The 20125-nt window shown below is 39.2% G+C and overlaps 2 protein-coding genes across 10 annotated transcripts in view; one reads left to right on the forward strand and one right to left on the reverse strand.

Annotated features, from left to right (window-relative positions):
• The window catches only part of tinagl1 (tubulointerstitial nephritis antigen-like 1), a 46990-nt gene extending 34812 nt beyond the window's left edge, over nt 1-12178 (forward strand). Inside the window, exons 10-12 of the mRNA XM_022683242.2 lie at nt 1118-1241; nt 5506-5551; nt 5681-12178. Of these exons, the coding sequence (XP_022538963.1) occupies nt 1118-1241; nt 5506-5551; nt 5681-5839 (329 nt within the window). The 3' untranslated portion in view covers nt 5840-12178. The remainder of the gene's footprint in view (nt 1-1117; nt 1242-5505; nt 5552-5680) is intronic.
• Nucleotides 12179-13443: 1265 nt separating this feature from the next.
• trioa (trio Rho guanine nucleotide exchange factor a) overlaps nt 13444-20125 on the reverse strand; it is a 158831-nt gene continuing 152149 nt past the window's right edge. For all 9 annotated transcript variants that reach the window (XM_049475422.1, XM_049475420.1, XM_049475423.1 and 6 more), the window contains 5 exons: nt 18815-18936; nt 18630-18708; nt 18331-18531; nt 18077-18215; nt 13444-16299 (listed from right to left, as the gene is read on the reverse strand). In XM_049475422.1, coding sequence (XP_049331379.1) covers nt 15754-16299; nt 18077-18215; nt 18331-18531; nt 18630-18708; nt 18815-18936 — 1087 coding nt within the window. In that variant the 3' untranslated portion in view covers nt 13444-15753. The remainder of the gene's footprint in view (nt 16300-18076; nt 18216-18330; nt 18532-18629; nt 18709-18814; nt 18937-20125) is intronic.

Genomic DNA, 20125 nt, shown 5'->3' on the forward strand with positions numbered 1-20125 from the left:
AAGTCAGTTAAGAGTCAATATCACTATAACCTGCCCTTTGTATCTGTTCCATAGTTACTCAAATTACAAACAAAAGGGTTTTTTATCATAGAACCAGTGCTGCCTGGTTGAGTCGAATTATTCTTTTAAATACTTAAATAAAACAACTTGTTATAGAAATTAAGTCTTCTTAAACAATGTATACATGATTTATATTATACCACAGTTAGTTCCGACCCTGCAATGTGATTGGCTGAGAGGCGTTCTAAGAGGGCCATTATCAGCCGGTAACACACTGTAACCGCAGCTCTCCATGTATTGCTCCGCCATATACAGGTAACCTAGCAACGATGCAGTGCTTACCGGCCAAACAGCACAGCTACAAACAGAGCAGCAATGGAACTATTTTAACTCGCAGAGTGTTTATAACCAAACAGATCTTATTTTCTCGTTCTCTTTAACTCAAAATCTTTTAATAAACAGCAATAATGGAATTGTGGTATAATCGCAATAATACACTCGAGGTTCGTGCTATAACGTTTAATATTGTACTTCGAGTGTATTATTGCTTACTTATCTAAATATTTAATTTAATTTAATAAAAAAAAAATTAAAGCAATTTAAATGTGTCCAAAAATTTCCTATGCATCTATTCATATGTCATCTTGGGATAACTCCGCCCCTTTAATAAAACCCTTGGCATCAGTGACATCATTACAGTCAATGTTTCTCATACAGTCTCCAAACTTGGTTTAGGTGTCATGTCTGCACCTCTACATTAACCAGTTTCCATCCAAAAAGTAAAAAGTATAAAAAGTGATTAAGCTGAAAAATAGGTCTGTGTGGACTATAGCCTAATAAATATGACGGATATAAAAAAAAATACAAATCTTTAAGTTTTGAGGGCCATAATGCACAATATTTTGATAATAGGCCTTACAATGACCTATAATTAGTTTGTACTGTACTCTGCACTTCAGTCTCAAAGGTCAACTCTAGGTATACTGACATTTTAGCAACACACTGATAGAACTCTATGAATAGCCAAGCCTTTCAATAGCTATTCCTAAAGAACAAACAGCGATGTGGCTGAGCTGTGTGTAATGGGTGTGTCTGCTCGTTTGTGTTCCCTCTTTAGCCATTCTGGAGGTCCACGAGGACTTCTTCACATACAAGAGTGGAATCTACCGACACACAAACGTCAACTACCACAAAGCGCCGCAGTACCGCAATCACGGGACCCACTCTGTGAGGATCACAGGGTAAGAGCTGCTCTTTCCCACAGCACTAACAAGCAGGCCAACCTTTCCCCTCCTGCAGTGGAAGTGCTCAGGAGGATGTGAACGGACTGAAGTGAAGTGAAAACAAAGCTCTCACGAGTTTTACCAGGTTTAGATCAAAGTATCTATTTGTATTTTTAGCTGCTTTCTAAAGGGCTTCTGCTTTGAAAGAAATGCCCAGTTCAGTGATTAATGAATTTGTTTTCATCTATTCATCCATCCTGTTTCATTTATAGTGAGTCAGGGTGAACTAAACAATAACAATAATTTGATTATATATATTTATATATATATATATATATATATATATATATATATATATATATATATATATATATATATATATATATATATATAGAGGACAACTCTATTTACAGCTCTGGAAAAAAATTAAGAAACCTATATGTCTGAGTAAAATGAACTTTGTGGTTTTATTTTATAAACTACAGACAACATTTCTCCAGAATTCCAAATAAAATATTTTAATTTAGAGCATTTATTTGCTGAAAATGAGGCAAATTGCAAAATCAATATTGGATGGAATAATCCTGGTTTTTAATCACAGTTTTCATGCATCTTGGCATGTTCTCCTCCACCAGTCTTACACACTGCTTTTGGATAACTTTGTGCCACTCCTGGTGCAAAAAAATCAAGCAGTTCAGCTTAGTTTGATGCAAGCAATGCTCCAAAATCAAGTAGAAAACACTCCCTGGACATTAGAAACAGTTACTGCAACAAAAGCAGGATAAACTCTTATAATAATTCTTGATTTTAAAAGAAACAATGAATGAGCAGGTGTCCCAATATTTTTGTCCATATAGTTATTACACCACAATTATTCTTCTATATTTTCATTACGTTTTCTTCAGTACAGTACTAATCAGACTTGAAACTGACGATTAAAAAGAGAATAAACACACCAATGCTAACCCTACAGTGCTGTATTTATCAATAATGATTATCAAATAAAAACAATGAAAATGATAATAGTGATATGAGAGCCTTGGAGCGCTCATACAGGACAAAGACTCTGCTCTTCAGACTACGCTGCTGTCAGACAACCAGACAAGCTCCTTGTTACCATGAGCACCACAAATATGCAGACACAACACCTGGATGCCGCCCTCCCAGCAATGTCCCCGCCTTCTCCGCAGCCTGTCTGCACCGCCTTCACTCAATACTCTGCAGTCTGCCTGCCTGAGCAGTCTGAGCCTTTTCTACAGTCCCTTAGTAAAACCATTCCATATAAGAGTCAGCTCTAATCTAAGACACAGAGCAGTCTTCATCCCAGCTACTGAAGTAGCTTTAGAATAAAAAAAAAAAAAACTGACTTACCAGAGTAAGTGGAACCTTCTTTACCCAGACAGGGAATGTTCCTTAATTCCATGATATGAAAACATGCTATTATGGCCACTTTCTTAAGCAGATGAAAACAGTCATGAACTCTATCCAGGTGGATTTGAAAAAATATCTTTAATTTGCTGTTTTCTCTTCTACTTTACTCATTCTTGCAACATTCATTATCCCATAATCATCTAGTTTTCAAGACTTTCAGTATCAGAGCTGAGAAACTGATTTGTGATTTCTGTGTTTATTTAAAGCTTAAAATAGTGAATGGTCAGTGAGTGTAAAATGCTTTAGGTAGGGATGCACTGATGTGGGCTGATGCTGAAATTCAGTACTTTTTTTATGGCAGACGTACTAAATGTAGAAAATCTGACTAAATCTAGATCAAAATTTTGGAAAAATATACAATGTACATATACCATGCCAAAAGTCATGGGATAGCAGTATGTAAATTGATCATGAAGTGTCACACCTGTATAAGTTGTGAGGTGGGTGTTATATTGTTAGTGATTTTGAACACTGGCAGGCACAAATGCCAGACTGCTACACTACATTATAGCATTTTTCACCTGGATTTGGCTTTGTGATAGCATCTGAGTACAAAGATAACTCACATTGAACTCTATCTATGCCAGTGAAGATCATCTTAACGCCAAGTTGCTTTTAAACAACTGGGCCCTGATTACTAAAATATGCTGGGTAAAAGGTACTCCCAGTAGAAGCCTCTGCTCTTATCTACTGTATCTTCAGCTGTGCTCAGGTGTTTAGTATAAAAAATTCTTCATCCTCTGAGCTGCAAACTCTGTGGGGATAGAAGAATGTCTTATATGTAGTATTTTTTGCAGGAAATAGCTGCTTTGTTTTTCATTTCCCACTTCATCACAAGAATGTGAGTATATACAGTATAGCAGCAGTAAGCTATTAGACTGTGCCCAGCTCTGCTCAGTCTAGCCCAGTGATCTGATGATTTGAGTGGTTTGATGGAATGGGCACTGGACGTTTAATAACTTGCTCTGTTGGTATCTGTGTGTTGTGTAAGTGTGCATTGACTGTCCTGTTCCTGGTGTTTGTGCATGCGCGACATGCTTCAGTGGTGATGATGATGGTGGGTGAGTGACTGTCTGAACCCTGGCTTTTCTCCTGCCTGTGTCCCTCGCTGACGCTGCGGTTCTTTCGCGGCTCTGGAGACTCGGGGGCAGAGCTGGGGCTGTGGATTTGGGGAAGGGGGGGCAGCAACAGTTTTTATGGAGAAAATCCCACCACGGTGTATTCCGTTAAGCCGAGGGCCTGGGAAAGTTTATGGAAAGCTCATTGATGACCACTGTAGTGGAATGGCATTGTCTGACAGGCTGATCCTGACTCCACCGGACGGACAGCGGACCTAAACCCACAACAGTTTGGGGGTGGATGAGGATTCATGGTATGTCTGTTATTGTCCATGAGCAAGGCCACCAAACAGAGTGAGAGCCTGAGCCAAAATGATTACAGCCATACATACAGTACGCTTCAGTCCCTAGAAAGACCTATTTTCCGTCCTTTTATTTTAGAACCCAGTGTTTGTCCGATGTTTTTATATATCCATGTCAATAGCACAGATCCCTGCTTCCGCCTCCACAGGAGGGGGGTGATGTGGTGATAGAGGGTGAGCTGGTACGTGCCAGGGTTTGGTGGCAGACTCAAACTGGCAGGCACTGAAACTTGTTTAATTCCCAGGCATTCCACTCTCACACAAAGATAACACGATTGTTCCACAGAGGCATAGCGTAATGGACAGGCTGAACGTTCTGATCCAGGAATGGAAATAATGCGAGGGACATTCTGGTCTGATCTAATAAGAACACTCAGAGAGACTCAAGGGGCGGAAGTCTATTGAGGGCCATACTTGAACATTTAAGGAATGGAACAAGGCCTGGTGCTGGACCAGATCAGAAGCTGTCCTCAGGTGGGTCAAAGGCCTGCTCAGACTCACTACTCAGAAATGTTGTTTTTGACGTACTCAGGAGATGGCATGAGGCAGGCGGGGGCTGATTTTGAATACGTGCATCCTTCTTCCTTCCCAGGCTGAAGGAAAATGACACTCAGGGAATTCCACCTCATCAGGAGTAGGAGTGTTAGCCTGCTACTGGCTGGAATGTTGCCACACAATCAGCCATGTTTTCAGGACATGTTTCACCGGCTGAAAGACTTTGTTCTCCGCAGCCTTTTTATTTTGGTAAACAGAGCGGTCAAGGGCACTCGGGTGTAGATATGATTAAGAGTGGCATTCCTGTTAATGCTTTATTTAAAACCCATCTTCAGTAGGACATTATAACCTATGTAAAATCACTGGATAATATAAATAATATAAAGAAAAAAAAAAGGACTATACAGTATTTATGCAAAAAATCACAACATGACAAGATGTTATTGTTATTTATGGCCTTAGTAAAGTAAAGGAAGTGTCTATATTTTTAACACCCACACTTGTGACGTCTTTTGAGTGAGGTTGAAGGCTGGCCATGACTTTTGTCACGTCCAACTGAAGCTAAAGAACGTTGCACAGACCTACAAAATATGCAGCACTGAATGTGCCTGGATGTCACTTGTCTGTTTGCACGGACAGTTATAGCCAGATGCCGCAGGTCACAATTATTACCACTCAGTGTGCTGTCCACTGTGGGTGATAATGCTCTCTATGTTGTATGGTGTATATTTGTACACACTTAACACTATGGATTGAGGAATGCCTCATCTATCTTAAATTCTTCTTTAAAGTAACACTTTGTTATCGATTTACACTTTTGGCATATCATGAAAAAGGAAACATGATATTCACTTCATTTCACTTCATTTGATCTTATTAAAGGTTTTTGGGAAGAAACATTATACTGATACATTGCTTTGATTTTTCTTTCTTCAGATGGGGAGAAGAAAGAGATTACACTGGGAGAACACATAAGTACTGGGTGAGTACTCAAATATACTAAATTGTTCTAAGTACTAAAATCGCATGCCCTCCTAAATTATATTTTTTGAACAGTCACTATATAATCACATTTATTGTGTTTGTCAAACGCTCCACCGCTCTTCCACAGATCGCTGCCAACTCATGGGGCAAGAACTGGGGAGAGGATGGCTACTTCCGCATCGCAAGAGGAGAAAACGAATGCGAGATCGAGGCCTTCGTGATTGGAGTGTGGGGCAGGGTAACCATGGAGGACATGCACAACCACCATCACGGCAGACGCAAATAGAGAAGCGCAGTAGAGTCTGCCTCTGATCCCTGACCCCTCCTCCCTGTGAGAGCCGTGTACACCTCATTGCCAACAAACACCAAATACTCAGTCAGAAGAGCGGGATGTGGTTTCCATCAAAGCCATTAAATCCAGTATCCAGTGATATTCCTGCAGTATCTGTTTAACTATGTTCAAAATGCCAGTGCCGTTTAAGACTAACCAGCGCAGTCTGCAGAGCTTCTGATGCAAACATGTTACAGCTATCAAAACCAGCTTTGCATCCATTTCTTTTCTATGCTAAAAGAGAAGCAATGCAAAACAGTTTCACATCGCTTTTTATGTACCAAAGGGTAAGCGTCGGTTTTTGTTGGTGGAAACCTGTCCCTGAGTGTTCCCCACTGGCCCTCTGCTGGCCACAGAACTCCATTACAAACCACTCAGGTTCCCAGGTTCTCTTCAGTTCAATGACCACAGTTCACCTCACCTAGTCTAAAGTGTCCGTTTTTGATTACAAGAATGGCTCTACTTTTTATTGTGTTTTTTTTTTTAGTTATTTCATTTTATTTGATTTTAGATTTGCAGTTCAGAACAGAACAGGATCAGGGGATTAGAACAGAAAACGGATTGGCTGAAAGGAGGTCGTTTTACCCCAATGCAAAACAATAACACCTTTCCTGTGTGTAAACAGTGTACATACATTCCAGCATTGATGCAAAGGTATACACTGGAAAAGGCAGCAAACACGGTGAGGGAGTGGATTAAGAGGTTGAATTTATGACAGATTATTTATTCTAAAATTCCCTAGAACTGTTTTTACAATTAAATTCTTTGTGGTTGTGTATTTTTTTCCTGAAAAAAAATATGGTTGCATTAGTTTTTTATATATCCATTATAGATCAATTTAGCCCAAAAGCAACAAACCTCTTTTCACCCATGGAACAGATATGATAATGACTGAGGAATTAATTTAAGACAATAATTAAAATTAAAAACACAAGAGTATGAGTCGAGCATGGCTGCTTTTCAGTCACAAAAAAGTGCACCTAGAATCCAGATTTTGTACTGAAATTCTGTAGTTTCAAAACAATGCTACAATTTATATGAAACATAGAGTTTCTTTAATTCAGGAACATCATAAAATATATGTTTTATGATCAAGTATGCTTTCTATGTACCATATGGATAAAGGATCTAATATTTTCTTAGTTAAACAAGGCAGTTAATAAAAGTCAATAAAACCCAGTAAAATATGCAAAGTGGGATTTCCTTAGATAGTTTTAGAATACACAACCCCCTCTAATAGTCTTTTATTGTGTAAACTAACAATGTGCGTAATCAATGTCACTTTACTTATTTTCTTGTTACTTTTAACCTCTGAGTATTTAAAAAAAAATCTGAAAATATAAATGAAATATGAGAAAATAATATGAAATATTTTCAAATAGCAATGGTGTAAATGCTACTATGGGTGAAAAGAGAACGTGAGACCACTGAGTATTGGGATTTAGGATTGTAGAAGAGTATATTATTTTTATTTTTTACTTTTAGGATGTTTAGAGATTCTTATTATTTTTTTAGACTACAAGCAGCCCTTCCCTCTGCTGGAAATCATCAAACCATTCCATCAAATGAACTTCAAAATTATGCAGATATTGCACGAGACACTTTTGTTTTTGCCCATCAGGACCCTTCAATTGAGTCAAAATCCCCAAAACAACAACAAACTAATAAAATGTTTTCACCCATATATGGGAAAGAGCTGTGTGGTCAGTTTCACAGCATTATGTTTTACATTAAGCTTGAGTGTCAGCTTTTCACTGTATATTATGCTCAGTCTTCCTTATCGTTGTTATTATTATCATCATCAAAGAGCACACAGGCCACAGCAGCAGCGGCACAGTTGGATTAGCATAAAGGCTAACTGAAGCGTTTATGTATACAGGGCTTCTCAAAGCAAACACAGCTGCTGACTTTTAATGTGAGGTCATTAGCTGCTGCTGAGTCACTCCCATAATCCACCGCAGGTGGTCACATGATGGCCATTATCTTGAAGTAACCTGTAGGTGCATGTATTCATCACCTGTGATAAATCTTGCTGTTTTGTGTTTTGCTAGAGTCTGCTGAGCTACCCTGACAAACCCTCTGCTACTGAAAACATTCCCCTATTTATTACAGATGTATTGTGACCATCATAAACTATGTTACAGACAGAAACTTGACTTTTCCTTTCATGTAGTGACTTAGCTAATTAACTTAGGGGTGGGTGATTCCAGTCCTGGAGGGCCAGACTCTGCTCAGGCACACCTCACTCACCTCACCTGTTAATTGCCAGATTTAGTAGGGGTGCGTCCCAATTTCATATTTTTCTAACTATAAGGCACACTGATATGAGGCACACTATCAATGAATGTCTATTTTCTGGTCTGTTTTCGTACGTAAAGCTTAGATTTCCAGATTTCCCAGGCTGGGTGCAGCAGCATTAGCATTAGCAGCCAACCGCTAGCGCTAGTAAATGCCGCCCGATAGCACACAGAGGAACCCTAAGTGCTCCGGTAAACCAGGCTTTAACACTGTAAACACACAGGCCACAGTGCGATATATTGACCTCTGATTAAAGAAAGTGCTAGCATTTAATGTGGTTAATGCTAAATCTCCTTTCGTCTTGGTATAATGCTGTACTTCAGCAGAGTGGTTTTACTGCTCCTTACAACCTGACTGGTAAAATTAGTAAAAAGGATTTTAAGCCTTTTAAGGCCTTATGGTGCGAAAAATTATTAATACTGACCAAGTTGAACGAATGTAAAATATAAAGTATGTGATAAAGCTGAGTATACTCAAATATCCAAGATACAAAATCAGAACTTGATGTCAACTGTTTTTCATTATCCATTGTAACACTTTACAAATTTAGTTGCATTTGCTTACAGAAACATTAATGTCTGTAAAGACTCTGCTACACATTTACCTGTCTAAGCATTATGAGGGTTCTTCCAGAGTTGTTGATTGCCAGCTGAAATATGCACAATAAACAATTACATTGTTGTTTTTAAGATAAAATGTGTACTTAATATATTAGATAACTCTTGATTAAATGGGAGGAAAATATAAGTCTGCTGTGCTGTCTGAACATTTAAAGAGCCAATAAGCCCTAAGCAATATTTTTTCCATTAATAGCTGTGTTTTTTTGAAATAATGAAACATTCTTGCTTAACAATCCTGCTTAAAAGTATAATAAACATTTCCTAAGCTTTAAAAAATCGCTTCTATTGGAGACATTTCCACCTCTGCGGCGTCCTCTCAGGTTTAACTGTGCTATAGGCGTGGAAGATGTTTTTGCATACTTTAAAACGCTGAAACTTACAATATGTAGATCAGACAATCATATAATACCGCCAACTATCTGCGTCTCACTGCTATCAGAGGCACACTGCTCAGCCCAATCAGCTCTTACTTCTGCCCTGCCTCTAAACCCATACATCACCCAGTGCACCTCTCAAACTACTCCTCCTATATTTTTGGGCTTTTTTTATATTTGAGCTGAGGATGTTAAGTCAGTTAAAATCAGAAGGTTTAGCGGCCCTTTAAAAATGGTTCTCTCACATAAAGAATTATTATTACAACAAACTAATATTAATACACTGCCTGTAGCCCGATACACAGTTTTACAGTAGGTTTGAGAAGATATTGGGTCTAAAACATGTTCTTAAAATTAAACATAATCAAAAACAAACACATGCAGGGTGTGTATACACAAATAATAGTCCACTAAGACAAAGTATTTGTTTAGGCCCGCCCACACTTATATTATATAGATATTTTTAATAAAAACAGTAACGTTAATGTCTAAACACAAGTTTCATTGTTTACAGCAGCTTACCTTTACTGTTAGTAGAGTAGTAGAGCTGTGTTGTTTTTGGTTCATCAGCTGATATGGAAGAAGTCTGTGGGTTTTAAAGTCTAGTCGTAGAAGTTTTCACAGGTGTAAACACTCGTGCTGTGGCTGAATGAGATAATATATGTACCGGTAATAGAAACGCTGAGCTACGAGGCTGGATATAGAAGAAATAGCAGTTCAGCCTGTTAAAGTCAGGTGGTATTTATCAGTGTTATTAACAGATGATAATTAATCCAAAGTAGAGTCTCTGTAATCCTTCCTCAGCTTGTCTGGAGGAGCTATTTCCTCATTTTACTTCTGTTTTAATGTTGTATTGCTTTAAATAATATAAAGGCCAGTTTGTTTATACTAGTTTCACTGCACAGCTCACAGTAACACTACCTTAAACATGGCGCTATGGTGACGTTACGCATAGTAAACGTGACTGACACGTGACTGACAACAACCAATAGTTTGCGTGTAACCGAGGGTCTAAAGCAGGGGTGTCCAAACTACGGCCCGCGGGCCATTTGCGGCCCATTTCCTTTTTTGGAGCGGCTCGCGAGGTATTTTAGAAATAGAATAAAAGTTGGCCCGCTGTTAAGCAGGTTTTTATAATGTGAGATTCAAAGTTTGAACGCTAGGTGTCAGAAACGGGCCAAAGAGTCTAAAAGGGGAGAGGGTGCGCATTTCTAGCGCAGAAAAACGGGTCAAAGAGTCTAAAAGCGGAGAGAGTGCGCATTTCTAGCGCAGAAAAACGGGCCAAAGAGTCAAAAAGTGGAGAGAGTGCGCATTTCTTGCACAGAAAAACGGGCCAAAGAGTCTAAAAGCGGAGAGAGTGCGCATTTATAGCGCAGAAAAACGGGCCAGAGTCTAAAAGTTGCCGTAATTAAGGAGTTTAATATTAAGAGACATCATGCCATTAAACATCAATTTAAAAAATCTTAATTTACACAACACTGTCAAAGATAGATAAAGATAGTAAGTCAAGTAAAATGGTGTGTAAATGAAAGTAATCAGGTAAATGTATTATTTAAAGTGGTATATTTCATTATTTGTTTTATTAGAGTCTGTGGCCCGTGACTTCAAATATATTTCTCCTTCTGGCCCCCAACAAAAAAAGTTTGGACACCCCTGGTCTAAAGGATAGCTGCATCACCTGAGTCTTTAAAATCACTCTGAATATAGGCGGCATATTTAGGCTGTATAGCTACAGAGAGCCTTCAGGCTTTGGGACACAGCTAACAACAGAAAAAATGGCAAATAACAATTTAACTACAGCAGCAGCAAAAAAAAAAAATAATAATAATAATTGCCACCAATTAAAAAAGGTCACACAAATATTTAGTTGTAGCACCTTTATCTTTGATTAGGGCACACATTCACTGAGCATTGTTTCAATAAGCTTCGAAAACGTTAGGAGATTTATTTCAATCCAGTGTTTCCATTAATTCCATTTATTTTTTACCAAGATCTTGCAGCATTGATGATGGTTGAGTCTGACCGCTGCACAAAGTCTTCTCCAGCACATCCCAAAGATTCTTACTGAGGTTAAGATCTGGACTCTGTGGTGAACTCTCTCAATCCATGTGTGAAAATGATGATCTCATGCTCCCTGAATTACTCTTTCACAATTCCAGCCCCATGAATCCTGACATTGTCATCTTGGAATATGCTCGTGTCATCAGAGAAGAAAAAATCCATTGATGGAATAACCTGGTCTATATTCAGTATATTCAGGTATTGAGGTCAGCTGACCTCATTCTTTCAGCACATACTGTTGCTGAACCTAAACCTGCAGACCAACTGCAGCATCAACCCCACATCATTTACTCAGTTAAATCCAAGTGGAGACTGTTTTTTTTTTTTTTTTTTTGGTCAAGCAGAGTACGTCAGCATAGCAAACATACTAGTACACAACTTGCCAAAACCCACACTATTTAAATTAAAATAGAACATTATAGTATTAGTGTGTAGTACTCAATTGAGACACAGCCCCTACTCCTGGTAGAGTAGAGAAATCAGCAGTCAAATCAAACTGTGCTGGACTCTCTCCCCTGTTACCCACCCCTGACTTATCTTGCTAGAATAAATTTCCCCACCCAAGCCCAATAACGATAAAACCACTGCCAAAGCTCGCTCCAGCCAAGCGAGAGCACTGAGAGACTGAACCCAAGTCATGCAGAGGAAATGTATGGAGGATTTGGGCCTGTGGATTTTGTCTCATGGCTTATATATGGAAAACTCTGTGCTCCAAAATCTCTCCATCTGCATTCTGTTTATCAAAAAATAAAATCCCCACTGTCAGTAATACCTGTGTTTAAAAGCCAAGGTTTGTAAGTGATGATGTTCTCCTGGTCTTCTGTGCAATGTGTATGATCTTGCTGTCTCTTGTATTGTACGTATGAATGCAATGCAAACCACTGTAGTGTAACCCTCTTATATAATAATAAAGAAAACACAATTTTCTGATTATTACACTAGACAGTCAGAAATGTTGCAGCTGTTCCCATATCAAGAATAGAATCTGATACACTAAATGTGCTATTGGCACCATGCCTAATGCCAGTTATGTGCTAGAGGGGTATAAAACCTCTGGCATTGAGCTGTGGAGCAGTGAAACTGTTCTCCAGAACAGTGAAGCCCCATCCAGTACTGTTGGGATGAGTTGTGTAGTCAGGGAAGGTGAGATTAGATGGGATAATGATCATCTAACATCTTGACCTCACTAACGCTGTAGTCACTGACTGTAATCAAATCCTCACAGCAATGTTGGAAAATCTAGCAGAAAGTCATCTCTAAACAGTTACTACTCCAACAAAAGATGGATAAAACTTGACTGGAAGAAACCATGCATCAGCAGGTGTCCCAATAGAGTGTACATGCCAAATATACATAAATAAATGACAATTTTTGTCTGTCTAAAATGTATGATACATATGTAGTACATAGTATATAGTTACATATATTTTTTAATATTATATATATATAAAAAAAAAAAAAGAGTTTATCCCGCTCTTGTTGGAGATGATGCAATATGGATCAGTCATTAATCACTGTCCAAAGTTTTGCATATAAGAGACTCAACAAAGAGCTTTGTTTTAAGGCAAGTTCAGGCATAATGATGCATGATCACTAATAAACTGAAAACAAACAAACACAATGAATAATATACAGGAAAGAACATGCACAACCATACAGTGGTTAGGTGTAAAAAAAATAAAAGCTTAAAACATTTCAACACTGTGGTATATTAGGTCATTCCTGTATTCTGATTGGATGCTGTAATTCTGGCTGGTTGAAGTAACTGGGTAGTCCACCACTATCGTGTCAGTGTCACTGCAGCACTGAGAATGACCCACCAGCTGAATAATAGCTGCTCTGTGGTGGTCTATCCTGTGGGCTCCTGATCAAAGAAGAACAGGGTAAAAGGATGATGAAGTTTACAGATAAAGATACAAACAGATAAAGAACTACAGTCTGTAATAATAGAAACACAGAGTGCTCCTAAATCTCAGTGGAGCTCATAAGCTGGACAGTAAGTATAGAAACAAGATGGTGATAATATTGTGACTTGACAATGTAAAGGATTTTAATATTACGAGCCAAAACAGCAAAAATTCTGAAAATTAGATACAAATTAAATACAAAAAAGGCAAAAAAATAAAGTAACCAGTCATGTATTAGAACTAAAACATCTAGTCAATATAAATGCAATGTGAGTGTACAATAAACACAGTAGTCTACAGAATGTTCTGTATGTTTAATTTTCAAAAGAACTGATGGCAAAACTGAAAATATTTACAGCACATATTGCGTAAACACTTATGGTCTCTGTACAAAGAAATATACATGCAAAAGTATAAAATAACTGAAATAAAAGCTTAAAATGATCATACATACATTAAAATACAATGGAATTGGAACTAAAAGATCGATTTAATAAAACATTTAAACGCGTCCAGTCCGACCTTTATGACGTAACTGCATCTGTACAACTTTACAACGCAAATAAATAAGAAGACATGATATGTGACTATACAGATGAATCCACCGCATTCCTACAGGAAAGACTCTCTGTCCACCACTCACACATTCTATTGAGTTTCACAATCTGAACCATAAAGAGTTGAATAAGGTGAAGCTTTCTTAAGCAGACAAATGGAGAGGGGAACTGGAGACTACGGACCAATAAACAGCTGCAAACAAAACAAAACAAAACAAAACAAAAATCTCTTCAGTGCGAATTTTTTACTTTTGTCAAATTGTTGAAAATTGTTCTAGCCAATGTGTCACCAAAAACCGTCTAAAGACGTATTATGACTCATGATCTACATCTGTATAAAAACTATCTATATGGTGAAATCTTATATAAATATCATAATTTAAAGGCTTCACATTTATGACAAGGAAATCTTTGTAGTCATCGCAAGAAAAAAAACGTTTCAAATAATGACCAAGATTGACCAAGAAAGTTTGGACTTTATGATGAGAGAAGGAATCGGTCGCAGAAGCAACACCAAATAATGTGCATAAAATGAAAAATAACAAAGCTATGGTAAACATGTAAACAATCTGTCACGGCTTTATAATGTATAACTTTAAAATAGTGAAATATGGTTTAAAAAAAAAAAAGTCTCAAAGCATAAAGCTTGGAGAGCTTTGGTATACCAATAGCGACGTCAACTAAAAAGTGACACGAACGTATAAGTGCCATGTAGACAATGACCCTGCTGTGGGGCAGGGAAATAATACTCAACTAAAGATTCAAAAGTCCAGGTTAAATAAATGCAGTTAACAGCAGAACTTGCAGTACCAGGTACATGCTTGTCTAAATATTTATTACAGGTACAACAGATGTCTTCATAAATAGTTGCATAAACTGTTTAAGCTGCAACATTGCACATATGGTAGGAATCTGGAACATAACATACAATGTGAGTGCATTTACAGTATTCAGTCTTCCTTTGAGCTCGCGTGTCTCTGCCACTCAGACGTTTGGCTGCCCTATGGCTATCTTCCCTTGGGGTTCATTTTCTGTCCCATCCTGGGATGCTCTATGTGAACAGATACTGTATTTAAAAAAAAAAAAAAAAAAAAGAACTGCAGACACAGACTATGTACAAAGTAAGGCTTATACATCTTTAAATTGCACAACACAATTTGTTCTGTTTAAAGCAAATAAAGTAAAAAATAATAACGGTTTAAGAGGTTTCACTTGCAGCACTTTAAAATTTTTATAGCTAGATGTCGCATGACCATCATTGTTTGACTAAGCAACTTATTAAGCTAGGCGATCAAACAAGCTTTGATTTCAATTAAAATGATCCCAAAGAAACAGGCTTGGCATCTCTCAAGCTTAATCTGAACTGCGGATTCTCAGATTTTGCAGATTCTAAAATTCACTCATTTCTGTGCATTTCTTTTCTTCTGATTTTCTTCTTATTTAGTGTTCGCTCAGATACGTACCTGAAAACCTGTGGATACAATGATCATTTGATCTAATTATCTTGCTTTCTTTAAAGTCACTAAACAAACAGGAAGTTTTCTTTTCCCTCAAATGTTTTGAGGTGAATACTGTAAAAGCGTAAAAGAACTGCAGAACTGCTTGCTCCCTCTGGCTCAGGCAAAATCAGGGGGGAGGAACGAGGGTTCTAGACTCATTTGCATCACTTTCTTCACAGAAAAGCTCTGCCAGTGTTGTGCAGGAACACTTCTCATCCCACACACAAATCATTTTATGGTCTATTAAGGGTTCACTGATATTTGGGAACATAAATTCTCCAATGATTAAATCTCTTAGAAATCTTCATTTCTTACATTTGAAACCAGCCAGCAGCATTAGACTGGGAAGAGACAAGTAAACCACACATGTCGCTTTTTTTCTTCTCAAGTTCTGAACTGTGCTCTACACGGCTCTGATTGGCTAAAGTGATTGGCTAATGTTTCCACATGCTTCGATTGGCTGAGGACTAAAGGACTGTTCCTCTGAATTGCACCTGGCGACTGAAAGAGGAAGAGATTATCGTATTTTCTTTATTTCTGTGCAGTTTTTCTTTTAGATCCTAGGCTGTAGCCTGCTGTGCAGGAAGGGCCTGATGCCTCCTAAAGGCCGCAGGTCGTTCTGGTGTTTGCGCCGGTCGATGAAGGAGATGAGTCTGGAGGTGTCGATGCATTCGGCGGAGCGCCGGCCGCCCCCCGGCCTCAACCAGGGCTCCTGAAGGCAGGTGGCGGCAGGGGGCCTCTTGGAAGGCTCCACCCTCAGCAGCAAGCACATGAAGTCGCGCGCCGCCTGACTCACGCCCTGGAAGTAATCCTCCGGGAAGCTGAAGTCCAGCCGGCAGATGTTCAGGCAGGTCTCCTCCACGCTTTCGTCCAGGAACGGCGATGCTCCGCTCAGCATCACGTAGGTCACCACCCCGAGACTCCAAAGATCAGACGTCAGAGACACGGGGTCCCCCAGGACCAGCTCAGGGGCGGCAAATTCCGGGCTACCCAGCAGAGGATGAACATAATGGGCGGAGTTCAGCTGAACTGCATCTCCAAAATCTGTGAGCTTCACCACAGGCTGGGAGGAGCTCTGATCCACCAACAGATTTTCAGGCTGAGAAAAAAATTAAATACAAAGAAAGAGGTTTAGTGTTTAATCAAAAATATACACTTTCTTTGTAAACAACTACAAAGTACAGCAGACTAAGGCTGGTAAAACATATAATAGGTAATTTGTCAGTGTTCATGACTAGAGCATCACAGACCTAAATCTCTTTTTCTTCATATGAAGGACTTTAAAATTAGGACCAGAAAATTAAGTATTTTTAACTGGTGGAATCTTTTCAAACAGTTCTTTCATATTTGTAACCATAGAAAAGTTATTTATGGTGGATAAAAGTGCAGGGCAGTCTACTGAGATGTGTTTAATAGTTTAAGGAGTATCATAGAATTGGCAGGCTGGAGCCTGTTAGCCAACCAGGAGGTGGAGATGGGTAAGAGCAGTATGTCCAATTCGGCCCCTAGTCATGATTGTCTGATCTTGTCTATTAAGGAAGTCCATATTGCACTTAATATTAATAATGGGGTGGATTTTCATACAGTTTATTTTGTGGGTTTTAACAACACTGTAGACTGCTTTTTAGAGATCAATAAAAACTGATCTTTAGCTTTAGTTTGACTTTATTGACCTCACATTGGACAGTGTGTGCAATGCTGGTTATATCCACCGGATCAAAAACACTAAAGAAAGCAGGTTACCTTTATGTTAAGTACAATATCTCTAGCGATCATTTGGTTGATTGTTATATTGCTATATATAAACTATGTACAATTATATCTCTACATTTCTCTAGATAAGTATTTAGCTATAGCCAGAGACTGCAAAAAAAGATGGACGCCGTGTCTCCGTTCCCATTCATTCAATGAAAATGAAGCCAAAATCTTCCGCCATGTTGCCGATCCTGAAACCCAAGTCTGCGCAGTAGAGACCAGAGCAGGGAGAAAGACTGTGGAGAGACCGCCTGCTCATTTAAATAACCCCCGCCCCTGAGGGCTGCCTCGCGGTCACAGACTGCAAAGCGGGGCGGAGCGGAGCTGACGGTCTTTTATTGGTCCCGCCCATAACCAGCCCTTTTACAATAACCACACCTTTTTTGAATAGAGCTGAATAACGTTTTTAAAAAATGAATTCTGTGGGGATATAAAAATTTGACAATATAAGCAGAGGTTACACTAGCTGTTGCATTTAAATAACGGAGGTAGAATTACAGTATATTAAAAAAAACGTGATTGAAAGTTTTCTGTTTTGCCATTGAAACCTATGGGAATGGGTGGGGTTACACAGATTTCTGAAACCGAACAGCAGGGGGCGCCCGACCTGTGGTGGCTTCACTTTTGAGAGACGATGCTCTATACAGTCTATGGCTATAGCCATCGCATTTTTATGTATATGAGGCTAAAATTCAAGTGATGTACATATTTATCCAGATTTATCCATGTTATTTAACACAGTATATGTATTGTAGGTCTACTGTATTATAATGACATTTACTGATGTTTGTTAGCTCATGCCTAAAATGACCCTAGCTGGTATTTAATGGGTCACCTGAGAGATAAAAAACTGAAAAGCTAGATACAGTTTATATTTTTAAATACATTTCTTATGACTGTTAAGCCAATGATCCAATGTTTCTTGTGGCTGTAAAAGGGTTACATAGTCTGGAACATTTTGATTACGGTTTAAACAGCATAAAAACAATGACAGACTAATCATTAAGCCATGTATGTCTTTTTTCCTGTAGGTCCTCTCATAGGTGACAGTGACACGGCCTCATTCAACAAATCACAGTCTCGTGCACCAGCATAGCAACCTACGATATGCTCAAACTGACCTTTACATCCAGATGGGCTATTCTGCAGTTATGAAGGTAGTGCAAAGCTTCTAAAATGTCCCGCAGATAAAAGGCCACCTTCTCCTCTGTGAGGTTCCCCCAGCTGACGATGTAGTCCAGAAGACGACCCTGATCAGCCCTGTCCCCATAAACACACAGAGAGTCACACACAGATACATGAAGTATGTTATAGCTTATGTATATGCATTTTGCATGCATTGTGTGCGTGTGAGTATGAGTGAGAAGGTACTCACATCTCCAGAACTAGTGCATAACTCCCGGGGGTCTCGAAGGTATCCTGTAGGCAGACTATATGCGGATGCTGTAGTCTCTTTAAGATGCTGAGTTCCTGTGTGACCTGATCACGTTTCATTAGCTTCTTATTGACCAGCTTAACAGCGACAGTCCGTTTAGATCCCTTCTGATCACACCGCTTCACTACAGCAAACCGGCCTCTGACAGAACACAACAAAAACACAGAGAATACTGGATCAGGTACCACATTCATTATAGCCGTCTAAAAACTGATTTACGATTGATTAGTCAAACATACCTGCCCAATTCTGCCACCTCAGTGTAGAAAGACTCAAAGTTGTCTTTCCACATGACCCGGATTCCATCACTGGAGGGACCTAGAAACCAAGAGACAAGTGAATTTATTTGCCTAATCATCTTTAATCTGTATCACAGTATAACACATACAGGTTATGAAGTAAGTAAGGGGTGTAAAGCACTTACTCAACACTCTGAGACTGGCAGATGATGTCACGCTCCCTATATCATTGGTGGCGATACAGGTATAAACGCCATCATCCTCTGAGGCCACACCCACAATGCGAAGTGTTGCCTCTCCAGTCTCACTGTTGGACAGAAAGAAAAGTTAAATATTTTCATGTAATATATAATGAGGGGTGGGGGTATAACTACCGTATTTTTCGGACTATAAGGCGCACCGTATTATAAGACGCACTATCAAAGAACGCCTATTTTCTGCTATTTTTCCATACATAGGGCGCATCGCATTATAAGGCGCGTTAAGTGACACTAGAAAGGGTGCCTATATCAAAGTGAACAGGGGTGGCGCCATGTTTCCCTTCCCCCACCGGGGGTGGTCGCTTGCCGGTGGAGCGTCTCAGTATATATAAATCTAGCTCTTTCAAAGTCAAACGAGTGCTGGATATTAATCTACACAGATTCCTCTCCTGAAAACTGTTTATTTGGGTGAGTAACGTGCTTCAGTTTATTTACAGTAAGCTTAGATTTCCAGATGTCCACTAAGGCTTGCTGCACCAGCGTTAGCATAGCTATCCGCTAGCACGCTAGCTAGTCACCTAAACTAGTAAAGTTAACCCAAACTTAAACGACAGCGTTACACTGAGTAATCCTGCGTGTTCTGGTAAGACAGTGAGATATTAGCTAGCGATTCGTCCCCCGTAGCTTGTTTTAACACTGTAAACAAGCAGATTACAGGCTGATAAAACTCACCTCTGAGAGAGTTAGCGCTTAGCATCTAGCTAATGCTAGCCAGGCAAAGCAGCACAGACTTACAGGCCGATAACTCACCTCTGAACGGTGAACGCTTAGCGATTAGCATCTAACTCTAATAATACTGCTCCAGCAGTATTAAAAGTGCTAAATTTAGAAAATACTGATCTCTGAACAGTGAAAAAGCTAGCTAGCTAAGCGGTTAGCATCTAGCTAATGCTATTGCTGCTCTGCACGGAGTGTGTGTTTACTGCTCCTTACACCTGACGGGTAAAATTTAGATAATACTGATCTCTGAACAGTGAATAAGCTAGCTAATGCTATTTGCTGCTCCAGCCTCGGAGCTGCACGGCTCTGGACTCTGTATAGCACTGAAACTCTGTATAACGCTGCACGGAGTGTGTGTTTACTGCTCCTTACAACCTGACGAGTAAAATTTAGATAATACTGATCTCAGTGAATAAGCTAGCTAGCTTAGCGGTTAGCATCTAGCTAATGCTATTGCTGCTCAGCCTCGGAGCTGCACGGCTCTGGACTCTGTATAGCACTGAAACTCTCTATAAC

Source organism: Astyanax mexicanus, chromosome 3 (genome assembly GCF_023375975.1).
Source record: "Astyanax mexicanus isolate ESR-SI-001 chromosome 3, AstMex3_surface, whole genome shotgun sequence".
NCBI lineage: Eukaryota > Metazoa > Chordata > Actinopteri > Characiformes > Acestrorhamphidae > Astyanax > Astyanax mexicanus.